Below are 18,893 nucleotides of genomic sequence, written 5' to 3'. Positions count from 1 at the left end.
AAAATCAAAGAAACTTTCAAAAAATGTATAAATTAATATTTTTATTTCATCAATAACTGTCAACACATAGTAACATAAACTTTATGTTCTGTGAAATACCAGACTTTTTTAAAAAGGTAAAATTCTTGGGGCACCTGGGTGGCTCAGTCCTTAAGTGTCTGCCTTCAGCTCAGGTCATGATCCCAGGGTCCTGGGATGGAGCCCCACATCGGGCTCCCTGCTCCACGGGAGGCCTGCTTCTCCCTCTCCCACTCCCCCTGCTTGTGTTCCCTCTCTCACTGTGTCTCTCTGTCAAATAAATAAATAAAATCTTTTAAAAAAAAAAGGTAAGATTCTTTCAACTTCCATTTGTCCAATAATTGAATGAATAGTATCTAAGTTGTTTTCTTCCTAGTTAGAGTTTCACTGACTCCCTTCCCCAAGTTGTCTCAAGAATAAATAAATCAACTAGCACCCTGCTCAACTGTTGGTTTCAAACCACTAGAGACAGATATGTAATAATGGCTAATACATACAGAACACTTACTACACATAGTATTATTACTTACTGTACATATGTAGTGTCCTAAGTGCTTTCAATTATTAATTCATTTCATTTCACATGACCCTCTAAAGTAGACATTATTATACCCAATTTAAGGATGAGAAAATTTTAACACAGAAAGGCTAAATGACCTGCCCAGGCTCACAGGGTTATTATAATTTCAAACTCAGTGGTCTCTAAATCAACGTAATTTCTAATTTTTCCATCTATCAAGAACTGAACTTTTCAAAGTCCATGATACGAAGCAAACAAATTCTAGAGAAAACATTTTGTAGCCCTCTATAGCAAATACCTAATGGCAGTATAATTTGATAGTTATATTTTAATACTCATATTTCAATAAGCATTTTGACTCAAAAAGAAAGGTTTATCGTAATATGATGAACTCTGTGATAAGAAGTGGTGCCTTACCTGATTATCAATACCTTTGTTACCTGCTATTATGAAAACATTTGAAAAACAAAGTAAAGACTGTATCTCAATTTCATTATCACCAACTGCATTTGAGTTTATTACATAAAAAGACTAAATCTGCAATCACTGACAAAACAATATAAGCAAACTCTAAATCGATACCAAAGTTATTCATTTCTAGAGCTCTAGCCACACTCTGGGGGGCAAACATGAACTTTTCTTATTTTCCCCATTCACTCTTCAACCAGGCTCTTATGAATCTTTCTCAACCCTTAATGACACCCCAGGCAGATCCCATGGCCTTCACTTTGTGTTATTTAGAAAAAAAAAAAAAAAAAGTTGCTAAATATGGCAGACACTGCCAGATGCTGGCATATACACTCTACCTGACATACACACAGTAAGCATCAAGTAAATTTTATATATTATTTCTATCAAATTTAATCAAATCTAAGATGTCACTAACAGTAACATACACCATTATTTTTTGTGATTCTAGAAATGAAAAATGCCTGCCAATTAGTCTATGACACAGCATTAACTATAAGATGTATTCTGATTTCAATGTTAAAATATGGGGAAAATACACACTAAAATTTATTAAATAAGCTATTGATTCAAGCCCTCAATATTTTTGGCCATACTGTCTGGTTTTCCTGTCTTTGGTCTTATTCTCTCCAATGCATCCTCCAAGATCTAAATTATACATCTCACTTTGTACTGATCCCTCCCTAATAACTTCTTCTTTAAAATCCTTGATGGTTCACACCCAGGAAGTGTTTAAATTGAGCAAAGTACTCATCCCTTCACCGCTTGATCTCTCCTAGTCCTGACTTCCAACCTTACCTCATCAGTTCTCCAGCCTATCTACTAAACCAGAGTTCATTAATATGTTTAGATATTTTCACCTATTTATGCCTTTGTTCAATATTACTCTATCTGCCTAGATTGCCGCAAGTGCCCTTTCTCCTCTTCACCATGTGATCAAACCGTACTCAATCTCTGGTACCCAGTTCAAATGCCACCTCTGTGTAAATTTCCAAGATAAATACTTTTGATCTCCAGAGCAAAATCAATTGGCATTCCTCTGTAACACAATCATAGTATACTATGATGAGGAAACCACCCAAGTTATGAGCTCCTCGAAGACAGGCACTTATCTTTACATCTCTAGCCTCTTGCATGATCCTGACAGCATAATACCATGTTAAAAATCCAGGCTCTGAAACAAGACACACCTGTGTTTGAATTCCAGCTTTTAGCACTCACTAGCTATATGACCTTGGGCAACTTACTCAATCTAAGATTCAGTGTCTTCTTAAAACAAGGATAACAAAACCTGCCTTAGAGGATAAGGATTAAATGTAAAATGCCTGGCACATCAGAAACACTCAATAAACATTAGCTGGTAGTATTATCGTTATCCCTTTATCATTAAAAAAAACGGAAGCAGTCATTCAGGAATACTTCGTAAATTGATTTAATATATACTCTGATCTTCTCTACGTCCTGATTTGGCTTGGTAACATGTCAAAAGAAGTCTTAGGGGGAGGGAGAGTTACTCCTAATGTACAGGCAACAGATGTAACCTGAGTTAACATTCAAACACATATATTACAGAGGAATGGCCAAATGATTTTTCAACTTTCCTGAACCTTGCTCATTCCTATCTAACCCTTCAAGCTTTACCATAATTCCTCAGTCCTGTCTTCTCAACTAAGATATGTTTCTACCTAGACACGGCAATGGCCAATTTTCTGTAGTAGAGTAAACAACAGTATTTCAAAGGTGTTAGTCTCTTCATGTACTCAGTCTTTTAACTGACACAGACAAGATTTATTTTAGGTTGATAATGTGATCTAACGGATTAGATTCAGGTAAGTGTATTAATGCAGAGTATCTGAATAATCATTAGAACATTTAAATTCATATTGACTCTTGGGGTGCCTGGGTGGCTCAGTTGGTTGAGCGACTGCCTTCGGCTCAGGTCATGATCCTGGAGTCCCAGGATCGAGTCCCACATCGGGCTCCCTGCTCAGCGGGGAGTTTGCTTCTCCCTCTGACCCTCTTCCCTCTTGTGCTCTCTCTCTCTCATTCTCTCTCTCTCAGATGAATAAATAAAATCTTAAAAAAAAAATTCATATTGACTCTTACAAAGAAAATTCATTCTTAAAATTTAAAAGCAACAACAACAACACACATTTATACAGCAGTGACAAGCTTCAGCAAGGTACAGCAGTGAGCAGGAAGCCAATATTCTTATTCCAGCCTCTCCTATCAGCTAGTTTTAAGACTCTGACCACATAATCTTGGCTTCTCTACCCTCAATTTATTCATCTATAAAACATAGGGGTTGAAAGGTCTTTCTCAACTCTAAAACCAATTCTAGTATTAGAAATTAAATTTTCATTAGAAAATTGAAAATAACTAAAAACAAACAACTCACTCAAGCTATTTGGTCATACTTAAGAATACACAGGTGAATTTCACCCCAATTTAAAAAAAATACAGGGTGCCTCCATGGCTCAGGTGGTTAAGAGAGGTCAAGTGACTTGCCTGAGGTCTCTCAGCTAGTAAATTGTGGAGGTGGAATATGAACTAGGCAGTCTGGTTTCAGAGTTTGCCCTCTGTATGCATATGAACCTACTAGCATATAAGGCAAAATAATAAGCAATAAAATGAAACAGGATTAATTGTGTTAACTCAGCCACTAACTACATCATGTAACCTTGAATTACTTAACCCCTCTAAACCTCATTTCCCATTAAAGTAAAAAAGGAATTGGGCTAAATAATCTGTGAGATTCCTTACAGGTCTAATTAACATTCCATGATCTATCATCTAGAAGCCAAATGCCACAATTTGGCATAGCAACAGCTATGCCCATTTTTATCTTCCTCTTTTTACTCTTATCACTAGTATCTTATCTCTTTCTTATGGCCTCATCTTCATAAGGCCCTCTATTTACCAACTCAACTGCCTATCTAATAATAGTTAGACAGATAATCTTGGGGAAAATATAAATTAACTCTGACCTCCAGACCACACTCCACTACCTCCAAACCATGCAGACTGAGACCTGGGACTAAAAACTGCCAATACTTCAGTAGGCGCTCAAGAACAGATCAGACCACATGTAACTGTATGTATGTATAAATGAATGAATTTATTGGTTTTTCATAAAGCAATATGATGTAGGAATTAAGAGAAGCCACAATTAGCAGTATCAACATACCAATTACTCAATGGCCCTAACACTCAGTTTCCCCAATCTATAAACAGAGCTAGCTATCAACCTATCTAAATGGCCTGCTCTAAAGTGAAAATGTTTTTAAAGTACTTACCACAGTGCCTAACACTGTAAGCACTCAGAAAATCACAGTTGTTGTTACGGCCCCTGGTACCACCACTGTTGTTATTTACAATTCTGTATAAAAGCAAGAGTTCCAGGGGCGCCTGGGTGGCTCAGTCGTTAAGCATCTGCCTTCGGCTCAGGTCATGATCCCAGGGTCCTGGGCTTAAGCCCCGCATCGGGCTCCCTGCTCCGCGGGAAGCCTGCTTCTCCCTCTCCCACTCCCCTGGCTTTGTGTTCCCTCTCTCGCTGTGTCTCTCTCTGTCAAATAAATAAAATCTTTAAAAAAAAAAAAAAAAGCAAGAGCTCCAAATCATGACAGATTCTATTTCAAATTCTGGCTCTACTACTTGCTAGGTGTGTAGCCATGAACAAATTGATTAATCTCTCTAAAATGAAAATAACAGGGCGCCTGGGTGGCTCAGTTGGTTAAGCGACTGCCTTTGGCTCAGGTCATGATCCCGGAGTCCCGGGATCCAGTCCCACATCGGGCTCCCTGCTCAGCAGGGAGTCTGCTTCTCCCTCTGACCCTCTTCCCTCTCTTGCTCTCTGTCTCTCATTCTCTCTTTCTCAAATAATAAAATCTTAAAAAAAATAAAATGAAAATAATAAATCATCTATCTTGTGAAGATTAAAGGAAATTAACCCATGGAAAACAGCTGACACTGGCTTCCTAACTGCTCAATAAGTGTTTATTCCATTCTCCTTAATGACAAGCTGACCACATATCTACTAATTCAATTCGAAAAGAGAATGGAATTGGGAATCCCAAGGAAGCCAACTTCACTCTTCCCGAATGAACATCTTTTGTAGTAGGGGAGATACCAGAGAATTCTCACCCAAGAGATTCCCTTATCCCTCTTTGTGCTTCCTAAAACTAGAGAACTTTTTCTCAGGCCATCTCTGAACTTTCTGAAAGGAGTACTATGCTCCATGGCAACAACTCTCAGAAACCCTTTCAGGGAGGGGCGCCTGGCTGGCTCAGCCAGAAGAAGATGCAATTCTTGATCTTGGAGTCGTAAGATCGAGCCCCACATTAGGTGTAGAGATTACTTAAATAAACTTAAAAAAATAGAAAGCCTTTCAGGGAGCCCAAAAGATCCAAACTCTCTTTTTTAATAATAATACAAAACTTCAGTTGCTTTTTCACTCTTGTTCTTTGACAAGTAAACAGCGTCTAGTAGGTATGCTTATATATTCCTGTGTTTTAAGCATTTCTCAGTTTTAATTTCTAATACAGCATATATCAGTAGACACTGGAATCCTCAATAATTGTCAAGAGTTTCAAGTGGTCCCAAAGCAAAAAGTTTAAGAACCACTGCTCTAAGGTACAGAAAAAGCCTCAAAAGCACATGGATTACTCTGAATTACAACTTTACCAATTTACCCTAAATAAGTCACACAATAATCTAAAAACTTCCCACTTTCCTGAATAGTTACATTTCAGCCCTTCAATCTTCAAAAAAATCACTTGTTCACTAATTCTTTATGAATAGTCAGTAACAGAACTAGGTCTAAGGACTTATAGCTCCTCATTCCTAATCTATGGTCTTTCTAAATACTGCAGGTCATCCCTAACAAATAAGAGAAGACTATGTCTACTTAATCAACATGTTGTCCTCGAGAGACTACAAACTCCAAGAAACAAACTGAGGGTTTTAAAGGGGAGGGGGGTGGGGGGATGGGTTGGCCCGGCGATGGGTATTAAGGAGGGTCCGTATTGCATGGAGCACTGGGTATTATACACAAACAATGAATCATGGAACACTTCTTCAAAAACTAATGATGTACTGTATGGTGACTAACAAAATAAAAAAAAAAAACACATTGTCCTCTTGTTACAGAGAATATACAGGTTAAGTTATGCTTACATCAGGTTAATTATACTTTCCTCTGACCTCTAATAAACAAACAACTTTTTAAGAATTTTCTGATTAGTCCCTATAGATAAACCACACCTGTATGGTGATGGGAAGAAAGAGGTAACTAAATCTGTTACTAAAAACAAATTAGATTTAGGAGCACCTGGGTGGCTCAGTCGGCTAAGTGTACAACTCTTGATTTCAACTCAGGTCATGATCTCAGGGTTGTGAGATCGAGAGTCCAGCCCAGTGTTGAACTCCATGCTCAGCAGGGAGTCAGCTTGAGATTCTTTCCCTCTGCCCCTCCCCCCTAAAAATAAACTATTTTTAAAAAATAAAAACAAATTAGATCCAAAGGTGTATAACATAAAAAGTTTAAAAAGCTAAGGAGAAAGTCTTCCACATCATTTACAAAGGGATCCAAATTTATAACAGTGTTTCAAGTCCTTAATCTGCAATCTTCCCTTTCCACACAATTTTTAATTCTGAAAACACCGCATTGACTGAAATATAAAACCAAAAACAAAACAAAAAAACAGAGCGCCTGGGTGGCTCAGTTGGTTAAGCGACTGCCTTCGGCTCAGGTCATGATCCTGGAGTCCCTGGATCGAGTCCCACATCGGGCTCCCTGCTCAGCAGGGAGTCTGCTTCTCCCTCTGACCCTCCCCCCTCTCATGTGCTCTCTTTCTTTCTCTCTCTCTCAAATAAATAAATAAAATCTTTAAAAAAAATACTATTTTTTGGGCACCTGGGTGGCTCAGTTGGTTGAGCAACTGCCTTCGGCTCAGGTCATGAACCTGGAGTCCCAGGATCGAGTCCCGCATCTGGCTCCCTGCTCAGCGGGGAGTCTGCTTCTCCCTCTGACCCTCCCCACTCTCATGTGCTCTTTCTCGCTCTCTCAAATAAATAAATAAAATCTTAAAAAAAAAATACTATTTTTTTTCTATTTTTAAGATAATGAAAGAGCTAGAATTTCCACACAAATCGATCAGCCTACAGCAAATAATAGAATCCCTATAAATATTTGTTGGAATGAATAAATAACTTAAGGCATTTATTCGTGAGCTTTGTCAACTTGGCTTCTTTCAGCATTTATTAGGTAACAGGAATATGTGAAAAAGCAAATGACAACCCTAGTGAATTCTAACACTCTCTCAATCCCAAAGGCCAGTTCAATACCAGACAACACCACAAACCAGCTTGGATTAAGCTGCACAACTTGAGCAAAGTCTTCCAAACCTTTTTTTTATATCATATCCCTATCAAATACAAAAACAAAAGCTTACTATGTACTTCTAGTATATGTATATTTATTGATAAATGATATCCTCTACAACTGTGTACATTATAAAACAGAATTTTTTATTTTTTAAGGATTTTATTTATTTTGAGAGAGGGAGTGCATAAGCAGAGGCAGAGGGAGAGAGAGAATCTAAGCAGACTCCACGCTCAGTGCAAAGCCCATCATGGGGCTCAATCCCAGGGCCCTGAGATCATGACCTGAGCCAAAATCAAGAGCCAGATGCTTAACCAACCAAGCCACCTAAGCACCCCTAAAACAGAATATTTAAATAGTTTCTAAAAGTTGAGACAATGACAAAATAAACAATTTTTATCTTTCACTTATAAATATACAAAAATACTTTTAATCTAAGAAATGACCATCAATAACAATACTTTCAGAAAACAACATAACTGAAAAGCTTCATTATTTTTAAAACCTGAGTTTAACATTTTGTGATACAGTATTTCAAAGGTCTAGTTCAAACTTCAGGAACTAGTTGATTGTGAAACTTAATTATAATGGTTATAAACTGAAAAATAGACCTAACAAAGGCAGGATACTCTTAATGCTTAATATATGCTTAGGGTGAAGTTCATTGTGGATGACAGTGGATATAAAATCTTATTTCAAAGAATTATCTTAATTATTTTGAATTTTTTTTGGCAAACTTCTTATCCAATCCATTAAAGAGTCATTGTTGGGGCACCTGGGTGGCTCAGTCGGTTAGGTGTCTACCTTCCGCTCGGGTCACGATCTCAGAGTCCGGGGCTCGATCCCCACGTTGGGCTCCCTGCTCAGTGGGAAGCCTGCTTCTCCCTCTCCCTCTGCTGCTCCCCCTGCTTGTGCTCTCTCTCTCTCAAATAAATAAGTAAAATCTTTAAATAAATAAATAAATATAAAGTGTCATTGTTTTTATCTGTAATTTGGCTGACCAAAAACTAGAACTAGAATTGTCAGCTCTATCATTTTTTGTGTGTTCACATATGTTTGCTTTAGTGTATTATTGTTGAGGTTTCTTTACAGGAGTCTTTTTTAAGTCTAAGTCACATTCATTTTAAGAGTAACTTCAGTCAAAACTAGATAATATCTATAAATTCTACATACCTATAAACTAGATGAAGTGATATCTGCTGAAAGTGAACAAACAAGTAAGAAAACTATTAGCAATCCTTCTCTTTTTCTCACAATACCTCCTAACAAGGTCATCAAATTGATCCATTTATTAATATCAGTAAAATTTTATTTCTTCCTTGTCTTATGCATAAAAATGAATATAACTAACAGTTCTAATATTATCTTCTTTTATTCCATGGGAGTTTGGGGTACTCTCCTTTGGGGACTATGATACAAATATACTTAAAACCCCTAGCCAGCACAACTCAATCAGTCTCTCAAATGCTTTCCAGATTAGGACTGGATTTGAAGCCAAGACTAATTTTCCATGGTCACCATGGGTCACATAAGATTCTTATGTTCTTCTGATCTGGGCCTTCACCCAAAAGTTGATCTAAAACCAACCTTCAGGGATAGATGGACAAGTATAATCTTTCCAGATACTCACCCTAACCATACTTCATTATACAAATATAATAAAGAATAGTAATGGGTTCCTCTTTTATACAACATTCATTTACTCATTTAAGAAACACTGGTAAATGCCAGGCATCTTATTTACAAGTGTTATCTTAAATATGCTATACTGTACTTTCATTTGCAGAAGTGCCTGAAAGAAAAAGTAGTTTGTGCCCCATCGGGTGGCCAAACTGGAAATTTCAAACAAGTTCTAGCAAGATAAGTTAACCCTAATGAATCAACATAATACCTTTGGGAAACTGAAGCCTGCAACACAAGTGTTCTCATGGGATAGTTCTAAAAACGAAAATCACAATAATGTCACGGCAATGTTTCCTTACACTTGAAAAAAAGGGATATACAGTTTATACAGAATCTCTCCTTTTCCAAATCTTACAACAAAAAATTAATCCAGGATTATCACTTTTTATGTATTTAAGTTAAATAAAAGTTTCATTGGGTCAGCTTTCCATTCACAGATTAAAATCTCTTCAAAATTTTTCTGAAAGAATCTTAATGTAAAAAAATGCTATTAATAATAGTCCTAGAAAACAGAGAGGGAGGCAAACCACAAGAGACTCTTAACTATAGGGAACAAACTGAGGGTTGCTGGAGGGGAGGTGGGTAGGTGATGAGATAACTGGGTGATGGGCATTAAGGAGGGCACCTGAAGGAATGAGCACTGGGTGTTGTATGCAACTGATGAATCACTGAATTCTATTTCTGAAATTAATACTACAGTATATGTTAATTAAATTAAATTGAAATTAAAAAATTTTAAGTTATAATAATAGTCCTAAATTTAAGTTCTGTCTTCTTCATATATCAAACATAATTAAACCATAAAAACAGACAGAAATTTAAAGCTAGATGGGTCCTTGGAAAATACAGCCCTGTGAGTTTAGAAACCATCAAGTCCAATTCTCTCACTTGACAAATGAAAAACCTAAAACCCAGAAAGAGGAAGTAATTTCATCAGGGTCACACAGCTAGGGTGGCATGACTCCCAATGCTTATACTTCTATGCTCAAGAGACGAGCTATCTATAAATGATCCCGGACAAATAATTTAACCTCTCTGAACCTTTGTTTCCCTGTCTGAAAAAAACAAGAAGGTAGATAGTGTTTAAACTCCCTTGAAAGTCCTGAAATTGAGATACCTCATTATTTTAGTATCTTACAAAACTACAGTATACACTGAAAAAAAACATTCCTAATTCCTGAGAAACCAAAGCAGCACAGGACCCTAGGGATGAAAACACAAGTCACCAGCCTAAGGCACCAAATATATTTGCTTGTTTTGCTAATATTCTGTAAAATATTAACACAGTCATACTAGTCTATGTGGTTGAAACTGGTCTGTTAATTTTGATTAATCAATTACAGAGCTCTAAAATTGCAATTACTGATTCTAAATTTTTTTTAAAGTGTTCTCATAAAGATTTATTGATGTTCTATTTTCTATGCCAAGATTTATACTCAAATAGATTACTGGAAACAGGGATGGCCTCTGCTCATTTGTCTTTATTCTCTGTAAAAACTATTCACAAATGCATCAAATAAATTTTCTTTATATGGTTTCTTATCGTTGCTCTCTTTTGTGCTTTATTATTCTGCCTATGAAGATTGAGTTTATGAACTCCACAATTTATTTTTTAATTAGAAACTCTAGTAGGGTATTGATGTCACTAATTAATAATTTTTAACATTCCAAAAACCAAAAACCATTAAAAATTAAACCAAAAGGGGTGCTTGGGTGGCTCAGTTGTTAGGCATCTGCCTTCGGCTCAGGTCATGATTCCAGGGTCCTGGGATCAAGCCCTGCATCGGGCTCCCTGCTCAGCGGGAAGCCTGCTTCTCCCTCTGCCACTCCCCCTGCTTGTGTTCCCTCTTTCGCTGTGTCTCCCTCTGTCAAATAAATAAATAAAATCTTTGAAAAAAAAAAAATTAAACCAAAAACCTACGAACCACGATGGAACTTGAAAAGCTCTGGCCCATAGTCTTATCTTATAGAAAAGGAAAGAGCCCTGAAAAGGCAAAAAGATTGTCCCCAGGGTCTCATGGCTATTATATACAAGAACTAGCATTTATTGTGTGACCATGTATACACAATTATACAAATAATTATAGACGTGAAACAAAATTTTCTAATGCTCTGCTTTTTTCAAATAAAATTTAATGTAGTGAAATGACATAAAAACCAAAGAAGCTGAACAGTTCATAGTGGTTCACAGCACTAGAAAGCACCCTAGGCTACACATCAGGGGTAACACCCCAAAATTTCACCACCACTGCTTGAAAAACAAACTCAGGCGTCTGTTCTACTAACAGTGTTTCAGGACGTGATCTTCATACATGAGAAACTACATGTTACTGCATTATAAGAAGGTTCTTTTCTCTAGCAACAGCAAATCTCTTTTAGGATGTCATTTTTCCCCAAAGTTTTTAAGTTGCCAAAATGCCTGGACTCTGAAAACTCCTATCTATGCCTCTTTAAGTATTTTTAAAGGAATAGCATCAGCTCTTTGAGAAACAATATACAACAAATAAATAATAAGACAAATAAATGTCTTTCATGGCTCCAATTCACAAAGAAAAGTACCCCCCCTTTTTTTTAAAGATTTATTTATTTATTTGACAGAGAGAGACACAGCAAAAGACGGAACACAAGCAGGGGGAGTGGGAGAGGGAAAAGCAGGCTTCCCGCAGAGCAGGGAGCCCGATGCGGGGCTTGATCCCAGGACCCTGGGATCATGACCTGAGCCAAAGGCAGACGCTTAAGGACTGAGCCACCCAGGCACCCCGAAAAGTCCCCTTTTTTAATTTTATCTACCAAACAGTGAGTTTATCTGGGACAGGAGTCATGTCGTAGGGACTCTGCAGAATAAAATTTCAATTATCCACAATAAATGAATTTTTTAATAATAAATTATAATTGCCCCAGGAAAGATAATGCAGTTACTCTCCCTCTGTAACCAACCTAACCAATTAGTGTTAGTGTCTAAACGGAGTATGTGAATGAGAAGTCCCAGAATTACTGTGGTTACTCTAGCCACAAAGCTGACATTACAAATCAAGAGGTAATTGAATTTTCAAACTAAATCTTATGCTTCCCTTCCAGCCCCAGATATTCCAAATTAACACAGTTCTATGAGACAGTTAAGTGCTATAATACCTAAAATGAATCACAGCATACAACCAGCCACTATTACTTTTGCCCAAATCAAGCATTCCATACCATATAACAAGTATAAGATGTTGCTTCAGCATGCTGTGTCCTATGCCTCTATGAAGAACTGGCAGTGGTGCTGAAAATTACTACTACAAGATGAAAGACCAATACCCTCCTTTCAATAAAAACCATCATCTGGACGCTAGCCAAGGTTTTAAAACTGACCAAATGTTATTGGAAACAATAAATCAAAAAAGTCCAGACTGAAAAGCTAGTGCCTTCTTTCATTCTTACAAAATGTAGCCAAAAACACTATAAGAAAATTAAGTGACAAGAAAGCATTAATAATTCTGGGCGTTTCATTTCTGGCAATAATCAAATACTGTATTTTACAAGGTGAATTTATTTTACAATCTTCAAGGTTCTGTTTACCTACACCCCTTTCCCTGTCTTCTGAAATTATTACATCTGCTATATGAAAAATAAACTTTGTGCTTATTGCCTAAACATCCTATCACTGAACTTAAATAGAAATTAAATAGAGAACTAAAATATTTTAATTCATAAAATGTAGCTAACATATTTGTGTTCATATTGATTTTATACTCTTTGTTCCTGCACATACATAGATGTGAATTCCTGGAGGTTACAGCTAAGTCTTTCTTTATCCAGGAGCTGAATTGCCAGCTACTGAGAATAACCTATTGCAGTGCTTAAAGCTCTTCGGGTATCTTGCCTTCTGAATGAATATATAAATGGGTTCATTATCTTTACTTTTCCCTATATTAATGTAAGGTTCCTTATCAGTACCTATTGAATACTCTCCAGGAGCTGTTATCACAGAAACTGGGGGGGGGGGGGGGGGGGGAAGAGGGCCAAGATATCTGTAATACACAGGTATGTTTTAAAAGTACATTGTTTACAATACAGTAGTTTTCTCCTTAGCTAACAAAAATCTTAGGAGAGAAAACCTGAAAATTTTAATTATTTTCTTCTCTTCCCTTCTTCCTTTTCCCCCTGCACTCCATTCCAAAACAAGAGGAGAGTCAAAACCTGAGATGGGATTACTTTGTATACTTCATGCAATCAGTAAGAAGACCAGTCACCGTCTTACCAAAACAGAATAGATGATTACAAAACGTTTGCATACAGAAACCACTGCATATGTGATATACATTTAAATCAAGTTTCAACCCTGTTACAAAGCCTTTGTCAACAGTGGGCAAGTGGGGAAAAGCGGAAGGGTTCTGTGGAATGAAGAAAATCACTAAAGGGGCTTATCTCGGAAGAGAAGGATTCCTCGGTGAGAGGTGAGCAGAGAGAAACAAAACCTAACCTTGGCGAGGGGGCGCTCGCCCAGGGTGGGGACGCGAGGTCAGAGTGAGTGGGGAGGAGGGGATTAGCGCGAAACCGCCGCGACCCCGGGCTGCCCTCCTACCCCGACTCCCCAACCTGCGGCTCGCCCTCCCACCACTATTCCCCAGCCCCGGCCGAGCTGTGCCCTCCCTCCCGGCCCGCCGCCTGCATATCCGTTACCCCGGCGGCAGCGGGGCTGCGGGGGAGGGGAAGGTCAGCGGGGCCCAGAGGGGGCCAGCCGGGGCGGGGATGCCGCAGTGGCTTCCCGCCGCACCAGGTCAAAGTCTTCCCAGGCGGCGGGGAGGCAGCGGGAGCGGAAGGCGGCAGTGGAGGTCGGGACTGGCGAGAAGGTGGCCCCTCCGAGTCCTCCCACACCCCGGCGGCCGCCGGTACCTCATACTGGATGTATTGCTTCCTCCACTCGGGAGTGATGTGCGCGGAGAGGTGCTCGGCGAACTTCATCCTGCCGTTTCCCCCTCACTCCCACTCGGGTCCAGCAGTTACAGGCGGCGGCGGCGGCGGCGGCAACAGCGACTTCGACTCCTCCCCACATGGGCCCCGGCGCGGCACGGCGCTGCGCTTCTCTCCTCCTCCGCCGCCGCCGAGGTCTCCTCAGAGCCGCCCTCCCGCCATCTTCCTCCTCCTCTCCATAGCCCCGCCCCGCCCCGCCCTCCAGACGTCATCCCCATGGTAACCGCCTACGCCGCACCGACGAAAGGGGCGGGGTAAGGGGCTGGGTTTGGGTACATTCCTCGAGGCTCCGCCCCTTCTGGGCCGAACATGCTGGAGGCACCTCCCCTGACTTCTTCCGTCTAACTCCCGTTGGCCTTACAGCTCCTCTCTACCGCCTGCCTGGGAAGCGGCAGTGTTGTTATTGCAATTAATATCAATACTGTAGCAAGAATAATTCACACAAGACGTTTATATTTGCAAAGAATTGTGCAGTTTTTCATTTTAATATTTGTTCTTCATAAAACTTAAGGATGGATCAACATTAATCCAAATTGAGTAAAACAGGCTAAATAGTTAAGGATCAAACGTATTCAAAGGAACTGTATAGTACATGCTTTAGGTGCTCAGTAAATGCTTGTTGGATTTAATTAAAGATGTCAGTTCCAAAAACTGCATGCTGTTTCTGAATTTCGTTGTAATTGTCTAGTCCCAGGGCTACCAAAAGGTCAATAACACCACCTGCACCCAAACCAGTACTAGGAGGGGGCATGACTGGGGGAAAGGTACCAACTAGACCTGTGACTGAGCTTCCTAGGGTTTGGGGATGAAGTTGAGAGGGAAACCAATATTGGGAGGAAAGAGGTATCCCCTAGGGTACCGTGACAACACTAACCCTAGGGAGTCCAGAAGTGCATCTGGTGTCCAGGCTGAACTGTCCTAGAGAAGCATGGGGAATAGCTCACACAGTTTAGAGCTACTTTTGAGTGTGAAAGTGATTGTCCTAGAGGACCTGATTTGAGACAGAAACCCAGGTCCTTCCCTGAGTGAAGGAGCCCTGGATAATAAAAGCTAACATTTATTAAGCACTCACTGTGTACATTCCAAACACTATTCCAAACTCCTTACATGTTCTTTGTCCTTTAATTCTCACAATTTTGATGAGACCCAAAGAGACCAGGGAACCCCTGTGACCAGAACAGTATTCTGAAGTATCAGTCTTTGCTGATACTTTTTTTTTCTCTGCATGTATTTTTCCCCTTTCCCTTCCTCTTAATTCATGCTAGTAGGGGTTCTGCAATCATTTCCTCTTGAGAGGGTTGAGGCATGATGGAAAATAGGCATAGGCTATGAGTCTTTCCTGCACAAAAGTTTTAACCACTGGTGAAAGGGTGATCGCAGTAAGAAAAAGAACAAGAACAAGAATAGGAGTGAGGACGCCTCTCGCCTCAACACCATACTCCTCTCCCCACCGTAACAAAACCCCCTCCAGTGGAGGTGAATGTTCCTTGGAGAAATAGGCGAAAGAGAAGGCTATGCTCCCAGTAAACCACAGAGAGGGAAATGGCTGGATGGTGCACCCAGGATGATGGAACCAGGAGCGGGTGCAAAAGAGATTGATGGGCCTTTAGCCAGTTATGGACTAGAATGCTACATTCTTGGCAGCAAGCCCTGCTGACCATGCATCCTGCTCCCAACAGCCATACCTTGCTCTATAGCCAACAATTCTTAATTTTTCTCATGCCTGATCTAGAGCCTTGACACTCAGTTAGACATGAAAGTCTTAATTTACCTGAAGAAGTAGATTTAATGTTTCCTTATTCCTAACATTACTTCAGATATTTCACTAACAGAACCATCAAATACTTAGTATTTATTGAACACCCACTTTCTGCAGAGCACTGTGCTAGATACTATAAATAATAGTCTGAATAGCTTTACTCTGAATCAGAAGGGCCCCTTGCCTTGCTCTTTCTTTTGTAAATAGGCAAGTAACTCTTCATTTAGCAAAATTATAGGGGCGCCTGGGTGGCTCAGTCATTGGGCGTCTGCCTTTGGCTCAGGTCATGATCCCAGGGTCCTGGGATGGAGCCCCGGTATCGCTTCCCGCTCAGCGGGAGGCCTGCTTCTCCCTCTCTTACTCCCCCTGCTCGTGTTCCCTCTCTTGTTATATCTCTATCTGTCTCTGTCAAAAGAAAAACAAAAACAAAAACAAAATTATACTGAGTATTATGATATGCTGATCATGCCAGTTTGGGAATGAAGGACAGTTCAAAAATAAGTAAGACTCTGTCTTTTTTTTCTTTTTTTTTCCCGAGGACATCACAGTCTAGTCAGACAGGCAAATAGACCAATAGCTAGACTACGGTGGGATACATGCTGAATTTGCGGTATGTACCAGGAAACAACTGATTGGGAAGGAAAGGATGGCATTCCAGAGAAAATGACTTTGAAATACAGTCTTAAACCCCAATCTGACAGAAAGAAAGACACCTCCAAGATCTCAAAGGCAAAAAGCAAGGAGAAGTCGGGATTGTTAAAGAATGGCAAGAAGTAGTCTGACTGGAATGTCCTTTAAGGCAGCTAGATGTCCCCTCATCAGAGAAACTTCCTAGTCCCTTCCCTCCTTTCTCACATGGTCCTGGTGCAGTCCCCTCACTGTGTGTCGGACGATGAGCTCCTTGAAGACAAAGTGTTTGTTTCTCTTGTTTTCTCCAATTCAGCATGGTGCCTGGCATTCAAGGATTCGGTAGATGTTGGAAGAACAAAGAAAAGAAAGAAGGGAGGTAAGAAGAAAGAAGTTGGGGGGGTGGGGGAGAGGAAGGAAAGGGCCGTCTGCATGGAGGGAAGTTACAGGAAATGAAGTTAAGCTGGAACAGGACTGTGAAGAAATACATCATGACAGCATGGGCAGTATGGGGTCTTTGAAGACGGTTAAGCAGAAAGTGACTAGCTCAGGTTTGGGAAAACAGTATAGTAAAGATTGCTTGTTTTGAGCACTGGCTCAGGGAATAGACAGACCTGAATCAAAGTCCCAACTCTGGCATTTTTACTGTGTGGCCTGGGGCAAAGTACATTAGCTCTTTTTTAAGATTTTATTTTTTTATTTATTTTGAGAGAGAGAAAGAGAGAGCATGAGCAGGGGAAGGAAGAGAGGGGAAGGGAGAGGAAGGGGGAAGGAATCCCAAGCACACTCTGCACTGAACGTCGAGCCCAGAGTGGGGCTCCATCTCACAACCCTGAGATCATGACCTGAGTCAAAACCAAACTTAACCGACTGAGCCACTCAGGCACCCCAAAGTACATTAACTTTTAATGCCTCAGTTTCCTCATCCCTCAAAAGAGGATAATAGCACCTCCCTAGCAGGTTTTTATGAGAATTAAAGAGATTCTGCTTATAAAGCACTTAGCACAATGACTAGTTGACCACTCAATAATTAGCAGCCCCTTGAAAATGTCAGTATGCGGTATGAAGGATGGACTAGAAGGAAGACAAATCAGAGACCAATTTATTTTGTATAGCTGTATAGCCCTCGTCCTGTACCGGATGCTGCGCTAAGTGCTTTATAAATACAAGCATATTTAATCCGTACAAGGACCCCAGGATGTAGCTACTGTCATTATTCTCATTTTACAGAGGAGTAAACTAAGACAGAGTACTTAAGAATCTTGCTCAAGGGCGCCGGGTGGCTCAGTCAGCTAAGCGTCTGACTTCTGCTCAGGTCATGATCCCGGGGGTCCTGGGATCCAGCCCCGTGTCAGGCTCCCTGCTCAGCGGGTATCTGCTTCTCCCTCTCCCTCTGCCCCTCCCCACTGCTCATGCTCTCTTTTTCTCTCACTCTCAAACAAATAAAATCTTAAAAAAAAAAAAGATGAGACAAGGAAGGAGGCTGGGGTCCCGCCAGAGGGGGCAGCAACACAATTAAGAAACACCAGTGTAAAAGAAGCCATAAAAAGATGAAAGTTTCATAAGGGAAGCAGGGATCCACAATGTCAGATGTTACAGAGAAGTTGAGTAGAATGACTTCTAGGCCGTTGGGCTTAGCAATTAAAGAGTCACTGGTAACCTCAGAGAAAATGGCTTTGATGACAGGAAGGGCTGCTGAAATCTGAGCAGTGAATGGCATTTGGTTTTCATACATCTTTAGTCGCATTTATTCTGTGTTGTAGAATCACCAAGAGTGAGAACTTAATAGTATACTCAGCAATTTATCTTGAAATTCATAAGTGCTGAGTCTGGACACTTTATATTTATCACATCTAATTCTAAGTTTGGGAACAGGTATACTTACCACAAAGTAACTGTTCTAAAACTTAGAATTATGTGTGATAAACATAAAGTCAAACTGTTGCTAGAGCAAATGAGACTGGTGATCAAGCTGAAGGGTAAGGACCTGAAGAGGGATCACATCTTGAACTACACCTCCCACTGAAGCTGAATGAGCCAGAGTGTCACAGGAATAAAAGCCATGTTCTCCATACAACCCAGACTCTGAATTATATGGGGTCCCCTCCAGTTTTAAAATACGATAGACTTAGAGACCAACTAGGGGTTCAATAGACGGACTTCAGATGGTTCATGACCCCCATAAAATCACATGCAAAACTTTGTGTGTTATTTGTATATGTTTCTGGGGAAAGGGTCCACACAATTTCCCAAAGGTTTCCACTACCCAAAATATTTGAAACCCAAAAATATTTAGAACAACAGCACCAACGCACTAAATACCCCTCTTAGGAAACAAAAAACAAAACCCCAAAAAACAAATAAACAAAAAAGTAATATAAAGAATTTACAGGGCACCTGGGTGGCTCAGGTGGTTAAGCGACTGCCTATGGCTCAGGTTATGATCCTGGAGTCCCAGGATCAAGTCCCGCATCAGGCTC

General features: G+C 40.0%; 1 protein-coding gene across 2 annotated transcripts in view; it reads right to left on the bottom strand.

Annotated features, from left to right (window-relative positions):
• The window catches only part of XPR1 (xenotropic and polytropic retrovirus receptor 1), a 245,114-nt gene extending 230,924 nt beyond the window's left edge, over positions 1-14,190 (bottom strand). For both annotated transcript variants that reach the window (XM_028121531.2, XM_028121532.1), the window contains exon 1: positions 13,950-14,190. In XM_028121531.2, coding sequence (XP_027977332.1) covers positions 13,950-14,018 — 69 coding nt within the window. In that variant the 5' untranslated portion in view covers positions 14,019-14,190. The remainder of the gene's footprint in view (positions 1-13,949) is intronic.
• Positions 14,191-18,893: the final 4,703 nt, after the last annotated feature.

The sequence above is a fragment of the Eumetopias jubatus genome, unplaced genomic scaffold (assembly GCF_037043125.1).
Source record: "Eumetopias jubatus isolate StellerSeaLion01/CBP00866 unplaced genomic scaffold, mEumJub1_p1.0 scaffold_12, whole genome shotgun sequence".
Taxonomy (NCBI): domain Eukaryota; kingdom Metazoa; phylum Chordata; class Mammalia; order Carnivora; family Otariidae; genus Eumetopias; species Eumetopias jubatus.
Note: the sequence above shows the minus strand (reverse complement) of the source record. Positions and strands in the feature narration are given on the sequence as shown.